General features: G+C 39.5%; 1 protein-coding gene across 2 annotated transcripts in view; it reads left to right on the top strand.

Moving 5' to 3' along the window:
* Nucleotides 1-5,344, top strand: part of LOC137357182 (disintegrin and metalloproteinase domain-containing protein 9-like) — a 131,257-nt gene extending 125,913 nt beyond the window's left edge. For both annotated transcript variants that reach the window (XM_068023312.1, XM_068023310.1), the window contains exons 21-22: nucleotides 3,584-3,651; nucleotides 5,188-5,344. In XM_068023312.1, coding sequence (XP_067879413.1) covers nucleotides 3,584-3,651; nucleotides 5,188-5,245 — 126 coding nt within the window. In that variant the 3' untranslated portion in view covers nucleotides 5,246-5,344. The remainder of the gene's footprint in view (nucleotides 1-3,583; nucleotides 3,652-5,187) is intronic.
* The last annotated feature ends 8,176 nt before the right edge of the window (nucleotides 5,345-13,520 follow it).

Below are 13,520 nucleotides of genomic sequence, written 5' to 3'. Positions count from 1 at the left end.
CAAGACCATGATTTTGTTTAGCAGCAAAAAGCTCACTGAGCAGATGAGTAATCTGCACAGATAAAATAGTAGCTACCTTAGGCTGATAGCTATATTTATTTATTTGCAACACCTGCTGTTGAGGTCAGCAATAGGTACAACTGTACTGTTATCATTTGCATTTGGAATGTACATTTTTAAAAAATCAATAAATTATGGCTTTTCTAATGCCTCAGTTGACCAAAACCTTGATCAGGCTGATTTCAGCCAGGGTGGGAATAGGACTGGTACAGTTGACTTCAATGCATCTGGCATAGGTCAGGGAAAATATTCTTGGGTTTCCTGCTCATGATGGCCATCCCATGACCCTCTGCTGCAAAATTTGTGTGTGGATTCTGTTCACTGTAAAATAATATGATAACGCTTGTGGTCTTCGTCATGGGTTCCCATATTATACACCATTGGGGTGTGCGGCTCCCTAAACCCTCATTATCCAGCTGATGATGTCAGGGCAACTTTGTTCTTTTGGCAGTTATTTGTTTTATTTGGTTGTTTGTCCTTTGTGAATGTTGTGGGTTGTGAGGTTTGCTTCATTAGTGGAAAAACCTGAAAACACAACGTCAAGCTCTATTGTGACCATTGCAAATTAATGCAAAGGTCCACAAAGCACCACAGTATCAACTAAGCAGCTTATGATACCAGTAAGTCAGATACTTCTGGTGTAGGTTTATGCATGAAGAATGAATACTTGACTAATTTAAGGAAGGCTGACTGATTATGTAACTTTACCTGAGCAGGAGATTACAGGGTAGTTTTATGTCTTAAAGTGCCTGGGTGTAAAGCATCATTTGGACACAACACAGGGAGGAAAATCAGATGGACTTGATAAGTAGTGTGCGATTTGTGTCACTTGATTTTCCTCTCAGTGCTGTGACCAACTGTTGCTTCACACCCAGGCGCTACAGATGAAACTCTACCCCAATGCCTTAAGAGAAGTGTTAAAAAGAAGAGAAAATATGCAACAAAAAAAATTCAAGTTAATAATTAAAATACATTTTCATTTTTTTAAACTGGGTGTGTTGTGATAATATTCCTTTTAAATCTCTGGAAATTTTACTTGATTTTCTTGGATATCCATTAAACCTTTATTTCCATTTCACCTTGAATGCCTCCAAATTTTCAAATGAGAAGCGCGTAACATCGGCCTGAGAAAATGACATATTTATATAGCGCCTTTCATGATCACAGGACATCCCAGTCAATGAAGTAATTTTGAAGTGTATTCACTGTTGGAAAGTAGGGAAATGCAGCAGCCAATTTGCGCACGGTGAGTTCCCACAAGAAGCAACGTGATAATCAGATAAACTGTTTATGTGGTGTCGATTGAGGGATAAATATTGGCCAGGACACTATGGAGAACTCCGCTGCTCGCTCTTCTTCGAAATAGTCCCATGGGATTTTCTGAGAGGGCAGACAGGGCCTTGGTTTAACGTCGCATCTGAAAGAGGTGACTTCTGCAATTTACAGTGTGCGTTGCATGATCTGTTTTCATGTGGTCCACTGATTAGCCTTCATTCAGCTCCTCCCTTTAGTTTGCACAGAGGTCAGAACGGGCACTCAACAGGGTGGGACTTTGAACGTGTATTGCATTACCCACCCGACACCATATTCTGCTGCAGAATAATGCAGTGGCACATAATGATCTCTGCTGCCTCTTTGCTTGTAGTTTTTATTTCTCATTCTATCTGGCAAGTCAATAGGGAAATAAATTGTGTTTCTGTGTGTGTGTGTGTACGCTTTGCCCCCTTGTGGCAAGAAGCTGAAACGACTGCAGCTATTGTGCATTTACAGGAAGTAGGCGATTGGGCTCTTGATTTTTTTAATATACTCAAGTTGTTGAAATTTCACATCTGATGTATTCGTCAAATTGACTTTGGAAGATCCACACATATAATAACATTACTGTATACTTAAAGATACATTTCATTGTAATGACTACGATAGGAATCATCTGTGTGTTGTGCATTTTTTTCAGTGCTGAAAGAAACTGTAAAACTGTACTACAGCATACATGCAAATGGATTTCATAAGAACCTAAGAAATAGGAACAGGAGTAGGCCATTCAGCCTTTTGAGACTGCTCCACCATTCAATAAGATCATGGTTGGTCTACCTCAGCTTCCCGCACCATCCCCCCTCCCTTGATTTGCTTTGAGATCTCCAAAGGTTCACAAACCTATGAGTGAAGAAATTTTTCCTCATTTCAGTCCTAAATAGCTGACCTCTTATCCTGAGACTGTGACAACTAGTTCTATTCAGCCCAGCCAGGGAAAACATCCTCCCAGCATCCATGCCACCTACCCAGATTCTTCATCATGCTTTTTTCTGGCCCACCCAAAAATATAATTGTCTTGTTTGCGACACATTCTGCTTTTTGTTGCATTATAATTAAATAGAACAAGATAAATAAACTCAAACAATTTTGGTCAAAGGGAAAACATGCTTGTTTTATGCAATAAGGTCAATGTGTTTTCACCAGTGATTTATTTACTGTTTAAATAGCATATGATGAATAAAAAAGCTTTGAAGCACTCAACATTATAAATAGTTGCAAGATGTTTCCAAAGTGAACCTCCTACGTTAAGTGGTTGCAGGACATTTAGCAATGCGCAGTAGTATTATTAAGAATGTATTGTGTGTCTCTTGAGGGCTACAATTTAGTTCTATTACCAAACTGGCTGAGTGAAGTCCCCCATCTGGTTGACTGTGCGAGAAGAGCAAATACAAACAGAACTGTCAGTTTCAAGAAAAAACTACTTGTTTAAATGATTCCTTTAGTTCCACAAACAAACCTGGCTAACTTTTTGCATGGTTTGAATTGTTACAGCCACAAACCAGAGCGAATGATCTGGGAAGACAAATTTAGCAGGCCAGGTGGCATGTAACTCAGGGACAGGAGGCCAGTCTCACTGATGCCTGCAAGTCCAATTTCAAATGGGAATAGGCAATTTCAACCCACTGCTCTGGGACTTAAGTGCACAGCACAAAAGCTACCCCAGTCTTAGACTAAACTGACAATCCATTTCAGAGAGCCCAGAAGGCTGGATTGTCTGACATGTGGGACAACTGACACATGGTGTTTTTCTGAGCTAAGGCAGTTCAGGAAACCTTTACAGTGCATTTGGCCATGCTGTGTCTAGCCAGGCAGTGCTTGGCCACAACAATGAATATAAACACTGAGGGAGAAACCATTCAGCATTTTGCAACACAAAAAATCTGTCACCTTCAGAGGGCAGAAAATGCTTTAAAAACATAGCATTTAAAATACTGGAGCTTTCTAAAAATCATACAAAAGTCACTCCAGAGAGTGGAAATACAGAAGAACCCTTCACTTATAACATTCATGCTATAGAATCTGCTTAGGTTCAGTTTCCTAAGTTGTTTAAAAGGGATTAAAATCTAGGTGAACAACCTACAATATCTTTTATCCATGTTTGGCACGTGATACTGACAAAGGCATGCTATCTCTTGAAAATGTTTCTGTGCATATACTGCTGCTTTGAGTAATGTATCTCCAAATGATGTACCTTTTTATTTTAAATTAGGTCGTTCAGACGTCAAGAACCATAGTGCCAACATACGTAGTTAGACCATCACAGCCATCACCGGCAAGGTATGCTTGTTCTCAAATGTGAACTCCACATGACCAGAGTTGACAATTACTCTGTTTGTTTACCACTTTCCAGTACTCATTTCTGCTCTCCCCCTGCTGCTCAGCTCTGGTTCATTTCAGTTATAGATTCTGGAAAACTGCAGTGTTGCTTTTATTGTTTTAAATTTCACTGGGATCATTAATTCTACTTAGAATCATAGAAGGTACAGAAGTAGATTATTTAACCCATTATTTCTGTCCTGTTGCTAGCTGTTCCACTGGAGCGAACTACACTGATCCTATTTTCTTGTTTAAGTGAACACAGTTATTGGTTCTGACTGGCCCTGCAATGCTTAGCAATTCTGCCATGTCCAAACTGTGTTATCGTAGGCCTAGGATCTTTGCATCCACATTCTGAATGTGTGGCCAGAAGATACATTGTGAGGAAAACCAGGTCCATAGATGAAGCAACTGTCTTTTTTAATGGCCTACACAAGACCTTGTGTTGGCCTTGATACGCTGAGAAGAAACAACATTTACCTCACACCTTTCACAACCTCAGGACGTCATAAAGCACATCACAGCCAATTAAGTAATTTTGAAGTGTATTTATTTTTAGGAAGCACATCTGCTAATTTTTAAGCATAGCAAGCTTGCTGAAATAAAACTGAGAAAAAAAGTCATAGCTAATTTGTTTTAACAATAAGGCATAAGTATTGGTAAGGACTCCAGTGGTTTGCTTTTTAATGTTATAAAATAGGAAGTTATTTGATCCTTAAGTTTATAAAGCCACAATCTGGAGTGCGAGCTTGCTTACAGGAGTAGTCTTGGGCACTGAGTCTAAGAGGTAGCTGAGCAAAAAAACAAAAATATAAATAGCTCAATTGAGATCTAAACCCAAGATCTCCTGTTTACACGCTGAGGGTGTTAGCCCACAATGCGACACTTGGACACTGCTGGGTAACACTTATCACTGAGTTTAGAAATTCTGGACCATTGTGTTTTCTTCCATTTGATCTTGATTCTCAAGTTTGGGATACTCAGCTGACCATCACCTGAGCCTAGTTGGTCCTGGAAAATCTCTCTATGATTCTCTATTCTAAAATTTCTCATTGAATATCTGTGTGAGTTTGTTATTTTGTTTTCCAAAGTCCCGCTACCTGCCTTCAAGCTACACCTGTGTTTCTTGACTCTAAACGAAAGCTTGAACTAGTAAAAACTGAAGTAGATACAGCTTTCAGCCAGAAGCTTGGGGGAGTGCAGCTCATGGGCCTCCCCTTCATCACTGACCATAACTCCACAAGAAATAGGAGCAGGAGTTGACCATTTCTCCATTATTAGCCATGAGATAGTATCACTTGACTCTCTTTTTGCCATTCCAAATGCAACTCGTGCTTAACTGTCGGGCAGTACAGGACATCAAGCTCATAATCACTGGATTTAAAACTCGATTACATGATGATCTGAATTATTATGCCATTTCATTGACAATGCAAGAATGCATAATGATGAATTTAAATGTTTTTCCCTCCTGAAAATATTTTTATTTCCTCCCAGGCCACCACCACCACGTCCAGCACCTTCAAGACCTGTTCCTACGTACCAAAGGGTATAGATTATATTACAATTGACACTATTCAGGACTCTGTGCAGACAGTTCGATTATGTATGATCATTTGTAACTTTGCCCCCATCCTCCCAGAGTGTCAACTGACTTTACTGATTCATCTCACTAAAGTTAATACAACACTTTTGCATTGTACATATGCTTCATTTTTCCCAAGAAAGCCTTGTCTGCCATTCCGAATCTTCAAAGAAAATTGCAACTGAATACCTCCTATATATATTTTTAAAATAATAATTGTCTGAAATGATTGTTAGAATACTTAGAAATCCTGCTGTTTCAACATGCTGAAAGCTCACCCACGGTTACTAATTATTGGATACTTGATGCACAATAGCATGGAGGAGAAAAAAAACTATTACTACTGACAACTAATTTATTTTACTATTTTGAAGATTGCAATATATTATAGTGAATAGCGTGTTCCATTGCTCTGACCTTTTCTTGCCCAGTGAAAGAATCTTCCATTGAGATTTTCAAAAGAAGAAGCAGTCGCTTCCATATTGTTCAATCGCTTTGGTGAACTCGTCTTTCTCTGTTGGGGTTACCCATGCAGAAGTCCTCGCACCTGCAACAGAGCAAAATGCAAATAATTTGTCTTTTCAATTCATCAAGCGAATAACTTGTAAAAATCTGCTGTGTCCCTGCAATTTCTTAAAATATGTGCCTATTTTAAAGTATGAAATTTAAATGCTTTTAAACCTGTTTCTATTTATTTTATATTCTCTTTCTACACCCCCGACACAACTTTTTTTGGGCCCCTTGCTGACAAGATTGGAGGCAGGCAACCTCTGCCAGTGCTGCATTGTCATTTACAGCAAGAAGGCATTGAAGGTTGGTCTAAGTTGATTTTTAATTGAGTTTTTTTTTAAAAAAAACTTCATCACTGGGTGCATATCATGCAGTAAATTTTAAGTATGAAGCTATATCTGACCACCATGTGGTACAACATTGCCTTGTCTGTTCAACTAGCTGCTGGACAGTTGTTTCTTGGTACCACTGACAATTCAGGAGAAACTTGTTGGAAATTCTATTTGTACTTCAGGACACTTAGCACACATATTTTAGTTGCAGTATTGAATGTTCATTTTAATATCCTTTTATTCATGAAAAGTTATGGAAATCTCAAACTGTACAGTACACATTATTTGCATCTGATACCATAAGGCTTCACTCTATCTTTTGCACTCCTATATATTGTGCTACTTGCTATACGTAACAGCAGTCTTTTCAAACATAGCTGCAATAACATGGGCAACCAAGAGGTTTTTCTGCCCAGCATGCCTGATGGGTACAGTACTTGGATAAATGTACATTTCTTGAATAGCTAATGTATGTACCCTGTACAAATAGCACATGAGATGTATACTGGAACTAAGTTTTACAATGTGTCAAATGAGGTTTGCTATGATATATTGCACCTTTTTAATTGACACTTCTGATTCAATCTCTCTTGATTTATATATAATATATTCAGTGAAGCAAATAGCCTTGTAATCTACAACAAAAAAAGGTTTGTATTCTTCTTTGACTTGGGATGCTGTTATATACAGGATTATTATTTAAAATCCCATAGGAATGCATTGTTCTTAATTAAAATGTTCTTGGCTGATGGTATTACAATCTTGGTTCATTTCAAACCTTTTTCTGTCATGTTTCAAAAATAATCTACTTGATCTCCCAAAATAATCCTGAGAGTGAAGCAAAGACCGTAATGATTCTGAAACTATGGGCCCGAATTTAACTCTGTATAAGTGGGTGGGTTTTGAATGAGTTATAATCTCTCCCCATGAGTTCATTCAGGAGTCAAGAGTCGACTCCAGGATTAAACATGGGAATAATGTTTGATGCAGCAACATTCTGTCATTGTGTAACTTCAATGTGCTCTGGACATGAGCACATGACTTTCCATTAAATATCCAATTGACAGATCACCAACATTCAGACATCTTCTCAGTCCCAATATGCTGATTAGACTAATTTTGCACATTTAAAACTGGTGTTCATCGAAACATTTATTGGAATTCCGGCTGGAGGTGTGCATTAGAGATCTTGGTCGTGCAGTTTATCTCATTTCAATTTCACTGAAATACATCATAAGATTGAAACACACTCTTTTGCTTTTGTGACAAGGATGCAAGACTGTACCTTTCTGTGAGCCAGGTGATTGTACCAATGACCTTTGGTATGTAACACAGAATGCTGTGAGCCAGCTGCTGGTTGGGTGTTCTTACAAGTGTATTACTATTAATAGATTTCAGACTAAAACCGTACATATACTGTATAAATTAACCCAGAAGTGAGTTGGAAGTTGTAACCCTACATTGGGGTTTTAGATAACCGCTATTAAAGTTATATTAAAGTTTTGTGGGTGGTGGTTACTTAAATTAGTCGAAACCATCAATGGATCTGTGGCTGTAATTCACTCCTGGGTATCCATCGTTCAATATGTAACCAAACAATTTCTACTTTACTTGAATATTTGCACTTTTTTTGTTTATAAGTAAGTAGTGTTTGACATTTTTCAAAAAGACTGATTTTTCTTAAGATGTAAAGATATTATGCACCAGTGGATTACAAAGGGCTTTATTTGATCTGTATAAAAAGCAATAAAAAAAGATGATTCTTTTTCGAAGTTGAAGTATTCTTTTAATCTGATCTGAAAGATTTCTTTAAATGTGTGTGTTGATCGTTTATTGTTCACTCAGAGGGAGGGACTGCCTTTGTCCACACTGGGTGGTTTGTTTCATCTTTCAGTCTCCAACATTGCCTATTTCCTCCTTTTTTGGGACATTCCCAACATCGCTGAACTATGAAAGCAGGCAGGCAACATGTGCCGATGCTTCCCTGTCACTAGCCTATTAGTTCATCTGGCTGGACAATGATTGTGTCTTCCAATTGATATTCTATGGCAGCTCTTCACTGAAAATATGCTCCTTTTTCAGACCTGAAGTTCTCTAATTTTAGTGGAAAATCATACAGGAGCAGAAAGCAAGTCATGGCTGTTTTACACTTTCAGCTGCTTTGCTGAAGTTAGAAAACAGAGAAAAAATAGCTCAGAATATTGAGTAATGTCAGTTGGGTGATGACGATTGAGGTAAGATACCTCTGGTAGCTCAGTGAAGAATAGCAATAACAGCTTGTATTTATATACTGCCTTTAGTGCAATAAAACACCCTAAAGTGCTGTACTGGAGCTTTATAAAACAGCATTTGACACCAAGCCACATATTAGGGCAGAAGGCAAAAGCTTGTTCAAAGAGGTAGGTTTTATAGAGTCACAGCACTAAAGGAGGCCTTTTGGCCCATTGAGTCCAGGCTGGCTCTCCATGGAGCTATCCAGTCAGTCCCACTCCCACACTCAATCAATGTAGCCCTGCAAGTCTATTTCCTTCGAGTGGCCATCCAATTTCCTGTTGGAGTCATTGATTGTCTCCGCTTCCACCATGCTTGTGGGCAACAAGTTCCACATCATTATCGCCCACTGCAGTAAACAAGTTCTTCCTCATATTCCCCCTGCATCTTTTGCCCAAAACCTTAAATCTATGTCCCTTAGTCCTTATACCATCAGCTAAAAACAAAAAGCTTTTCTTTGGCTCCCATATATAAACCTCTTAGAATCTTGTACACTTGTATCAAGTCTCCCATCAACCTCCTTTGCTTCAAGGAGAACAACCTCAGCTGCTGCAACCTAACCTTGTAATTAAAATGTCCCATTCCTGGAGCCATTAAGGTAAATCTTTTCTGCACCCTCTGGAGGACCCTCACATCCTTCCTGTAGTGTGGTGACCAGAACTGGACACAATACTCCAGTTGGAGCCTAACTAGAACCTTAAAAAGGTTCAGCATAACTTCCTTGCTTTTGTACTCAATGCGTCTATTTATGAAGCCCAAGATCCCATATGCTTTACTAACCACTCTCTCAACATATCCTGACATCTTCAAAGGGGTGGCGCAGTGGCTAGCACTGCAGCCTCACAGCTCCCTGTGACCGCGTGGGTTTGGCTCTGGGCGCTCCGGTTTCCTCCCACATGCCAAAGACTTGAAGGTTGATAGGTAAATTGGCCATTGTAAAAAAAAAAAAAAAAAATTGCCCCTAGTGTAGGTAGATGGGAGGAGAACTGAGGGAAGGTGGGGATGTGAGAGGGAAAATGGGATTAATGTAGGATTAGTATAAATGGGTGGTTGATGGTCGGAGAAGACTCGGACCGAAGGGCCTGTTCAAGTGCTGTATCTCTCTCTGATTCTATGACTCTAAGATTGATGCACATGCACCCCAGGTTCTTTTGTTCCAGCACACTCTTAAGAACTGTGCCATTAAGTCTAATTGCCTCTCCCTATTCCTTCTGCAAACATGCATCACCTCACACTTGTCAATGTTAATTCCATCTGCCCATTCTGCTAGCCTATCTATGTCCCATTTCATATCATCGTCACTGTTTGCCATACCTCCAAGTTTGGTATCATTGGCAAATTTTGAGATTCTATCCCATATTCCAAGATCCAAATAATTTATATATAACAAAAAAGCAGTGGATTCAGCACTGACTCTTGGGGAACACCACTGTCTACCATCCTCTAGTTTAAAAATCAACCATTCACCACAACTCACTGTTTACTGTCCTTAAGCCAATGTTTTATCCAATTGGACACTGACCCACCTATTCCATGAGCCTCAATTTTGTTAACCAACTTTTTACGTGGTACCTTATCAAATGCTTTCTTAAAATTCATATAAACGCCATCCACTGCATTCCCTTCATCAACCTTCTCTGTTACTTCATCAAAAAATTCAATTAAAGAGCATCTTAAAGGAGGAGCGATGGAGCGGTTTTAGGGAGCTTAGGATCTAGGCATCTGAAAGCATTGCTTAACTGGGAGCCAATGTTGGTCAACTGGCACGGGTGATAGGTGAACAGGACTTGGTAAGGGTGTCAGGAAATCACAACACTGGTAATGCAACAGGAAGCAGGCTGCACAGTGGCTAGGCAGTGGTGTATAAGAGACTGATCGAAGTGAAAAAAATTACAATGTGAAGAAACTGAGTTTATAGAGCAGTTATTACCTCTGCAGCAAGGAATGGAGATGTTCTGCATAGAATGTTCCAATGAAACAGTGGATCCTCTGACAAACAATGTCACAGGAAATCTGTTAGTACTGAGGTTGAGTAAAAGATTAAGATGGGAAATATTGCAAGGGAAACCAAGAAATTATAATGTCTTTCTTCCAAATACAAATGCAAAGTTATCAGTATAAGAATGATCACTGAGGCACAAAAGTTGTTTGAACACTGGCTTTATCAAACTTTATGGTGTTAAGATTGTCTGCATTTTGCTTGTGAAGTCAAATTAAAACAATGGGGAAACAAAATAGGGCTAACTTTGAAGTAGAAACTGTGTGCCAATATGAAAAAAAAATTGACAACTACCCATTCACACAAGTGTGATAAATACGCAAGGAAATGTAACCGGACATGAGGGCACAGATGTAGGAGCATCAATAGAGGTTTTAGACAAAGGGCAGAAATAAGTTGCCACTAAGGATAATTTAAATCCAAGACACCTCTCATTTGAGAAATCTTCAGATAATAGAAAGATAGAGTTGGTATTCTGGGAGGATGAAATCAAACAGGATGAAGAACTTTAATTGGAATTCATTTTGTCCCTCTGGGACTGGAAGCAAGAATTGAGAAATGATCTTCACAAGTGAGCTAACTGGGCAATTGTAATAGAGATGACTCAAGTTAAAAAAGCAAAATGCTATAGATGCTGGAAATTGAAATAAATACAGAAAATACTGGAAAAACTCAGCAGCTCTGTCAGCATCTGTGGAGAGAATAGAGTTAATGTTTCAGGTTTGTGACCATTCATCATAAATCTGAGTATTTCCAGCATTTTCTGGTTCAGTCAGCTTCAAAAGTGAACCATATCTCAATATCATAGTGAAATTTTTATTTTCCACACATCAAACCTCATATCCTCTCTAAATGAAACATTGAATGCAGTACCAAAATTGAGGATTATTTTGTACTGCAGGCCCACACTCAGCAGCAGCTGGGTGGTGACTATCCAAACTAAGTGCACAAGACTTGGGCTGTCCAGAAAAAAGTATCTTTAATCTTGTTTTCTGGGCACAATTCATATTGAGATCTCCGAAGTGAAAGTATAGTGTGTTAACACTAAATAGTACTTTTCATTTATTTGTTTTTCTTTTCATTTTTCACCCTCCTATCGTGAAGGTGCTTACTCCTACGGCTTGTAGTCCATGCTGATTTCAAGAACAAGGCACATTGTAACAGCGAATGTAATTTTGCTGTTTTACAAGATCCTATTACTGAGATTGGCATTGATGCCCCTTAAAATATATATCAGATGGTAAAATGTCATGACAGATATTTTCAGCTGTGCCTCAGTTGTAACATTCTTGCCTCTGAGTCAAGAAGGTTTTGGGTTCAAGTTCCACTCTTGGAGTGGAATCTTATGAATGTCGCGGTATTCTCGACGGCAGGACTGGAAGTTGTCATAACTTCCGCTCCCCACCCAAATCCCGTTTCCCACACGACTTAGTATTCAAATTAGCCAGGCGGCGATGGGCACGGGGAACACATGGAATCATGTGGCATGGGCAGTCTTTCATTGGTGGAACCCACCATCACTACCCCAACCACCAGGATCGTTAGAGATATAAAACATTCTGTGCTTGCAGCCTCAAGAAGCAGCAACCTTCCTTTTATGTAAGCATCTTCGGAATAACTTAGTTGACGCTTTCACTTAAATCAAAATGTTTTTGCCTCCCTTATTTTGTGAAACTCGCCACCAAATTCATGTAATTTATTTTCCCTGCAGCCAAAGTGAATCAAATGGCAGCGAACCATTAAAAATTTTGAGGTCCGTGACTGGTAATTTCAGGGATGAGAAATTTCCCATTGGGTTCTTCTTCCAGACAGTCCGACGTTAAAAACAATTCACAGCCGTCAGTTTCACAGCTGACACGTGCTTAGAGCAGAGACAGCATTCCGAACCTTGGACAGATTCATGGTTTTAGATGGATTTTCTTTAAAAAATGGAAGCCGCCGGAAACCACGAATCTGTTCATGGTTTGGAAATGCTGTCTCTGCTCGAAGCACGTGTCAGCTGTGGAACTGATGGCTGTGAATTTTTTTTTAACATCGGACAGGTCTGGAAGAAGAAGCCAATGGGAAATTTCATATTCCTGAAATTACCAGTCATGGACCTCAAATTTTAACAGGGACACTGGTTCCCTGTACGGACACATGGCCGACCCCTGCCCAAGACTCCACCCTGTCCTCCCTGACGACCCTCCCCTGCTCCTCCATGTAGCTTCACCCATGCCGACACCTCTATACTTTAAGATGATTTATCCTTGCTAGGGCCGAGCCTGGAGGCAAATATACATTCTAATGCTGGCTTTAGTTTAACGGCTGAGTGAAAGAGAGCAGAGCACAGTGCTGAAATTCAACTGCACAAATCCAACAGGTGCACGCCACATTGAAACATTCGTGAACCGGGTGGCATGGGAATATTGTTCGCCGTTCAGTTAATCTGGCAGGTAGGACTAAATCCTACCTATGCGTAGGGTAATGAGTATTCACGACATGTAAATGAATGCAAAGCTGCAATCTGCCGCCATGCTGGGGGAACCCCGGAACGCTATAAATCTGTCGACAACTTCATTCCTCTAAAATATCCTGCCGTCGGGAATCTGAAAAAATATTTCCCATCTAATTATATCATCCCACATGCCAACAAATTCGCCATGGCAGATTGCATAAAATTCCGCCCCCAACCCCACCCCACCCCACCCAGGACTTGAGAGCAACATCACAAAGCTGACAATCCAGTGCTGCATTGTCGGAGGTGTCATATTTTTGATGAGACATTAAACTGAGGCCACGACTGTCCTCCCATGTGGATGTAAAAATCCACGGCACTATTTCGAAAAGTTATCTGCTGCATTTTAAACTTTTGAGGGTAAAAAATTTAGGTGAGTTTAATTTTAACTTTATATTTACGCACACATGAACTGATTTATTTCTAAAATTTGAATTTATAATACTTCAAGCTTTCCAATTGCTTTTGTTCTGAGCAACAGTTTCTAACAAAGCTTAACCTATGCAGTCCACGGATACCAGTGTACAATCATTATATAAGCTATTTTTGGAACAAGTGAACAGTGTGAAAAGGCGCCACAATAGGAAACCTGCACTAGAAAAGTGTCGCCTTCCTTTAAGACTGTGAAACAATAGG

The sequence above is a fragment of the Heterodontus francisci genome, chromosome 47, assembly GCF_036365525.1.
Source record: "Heterodontus francisci isolate sHetFra1 chromosome 47, sHetFra1.hap1, whole genome shotgun sequence".
Classification (NCBI taxonomy): domain Eukaryota; kingdom Metazoa; phylum Chordata; class Chondrichthyes; order Heterodontiformes; family Heterodontidae; genus Heterodontus; species Heterodontus francisci.
Note: the sequence above shows the minus strand (reverse complement) of the source record. Positions and strands in the feature narration are given on the sequence as shown.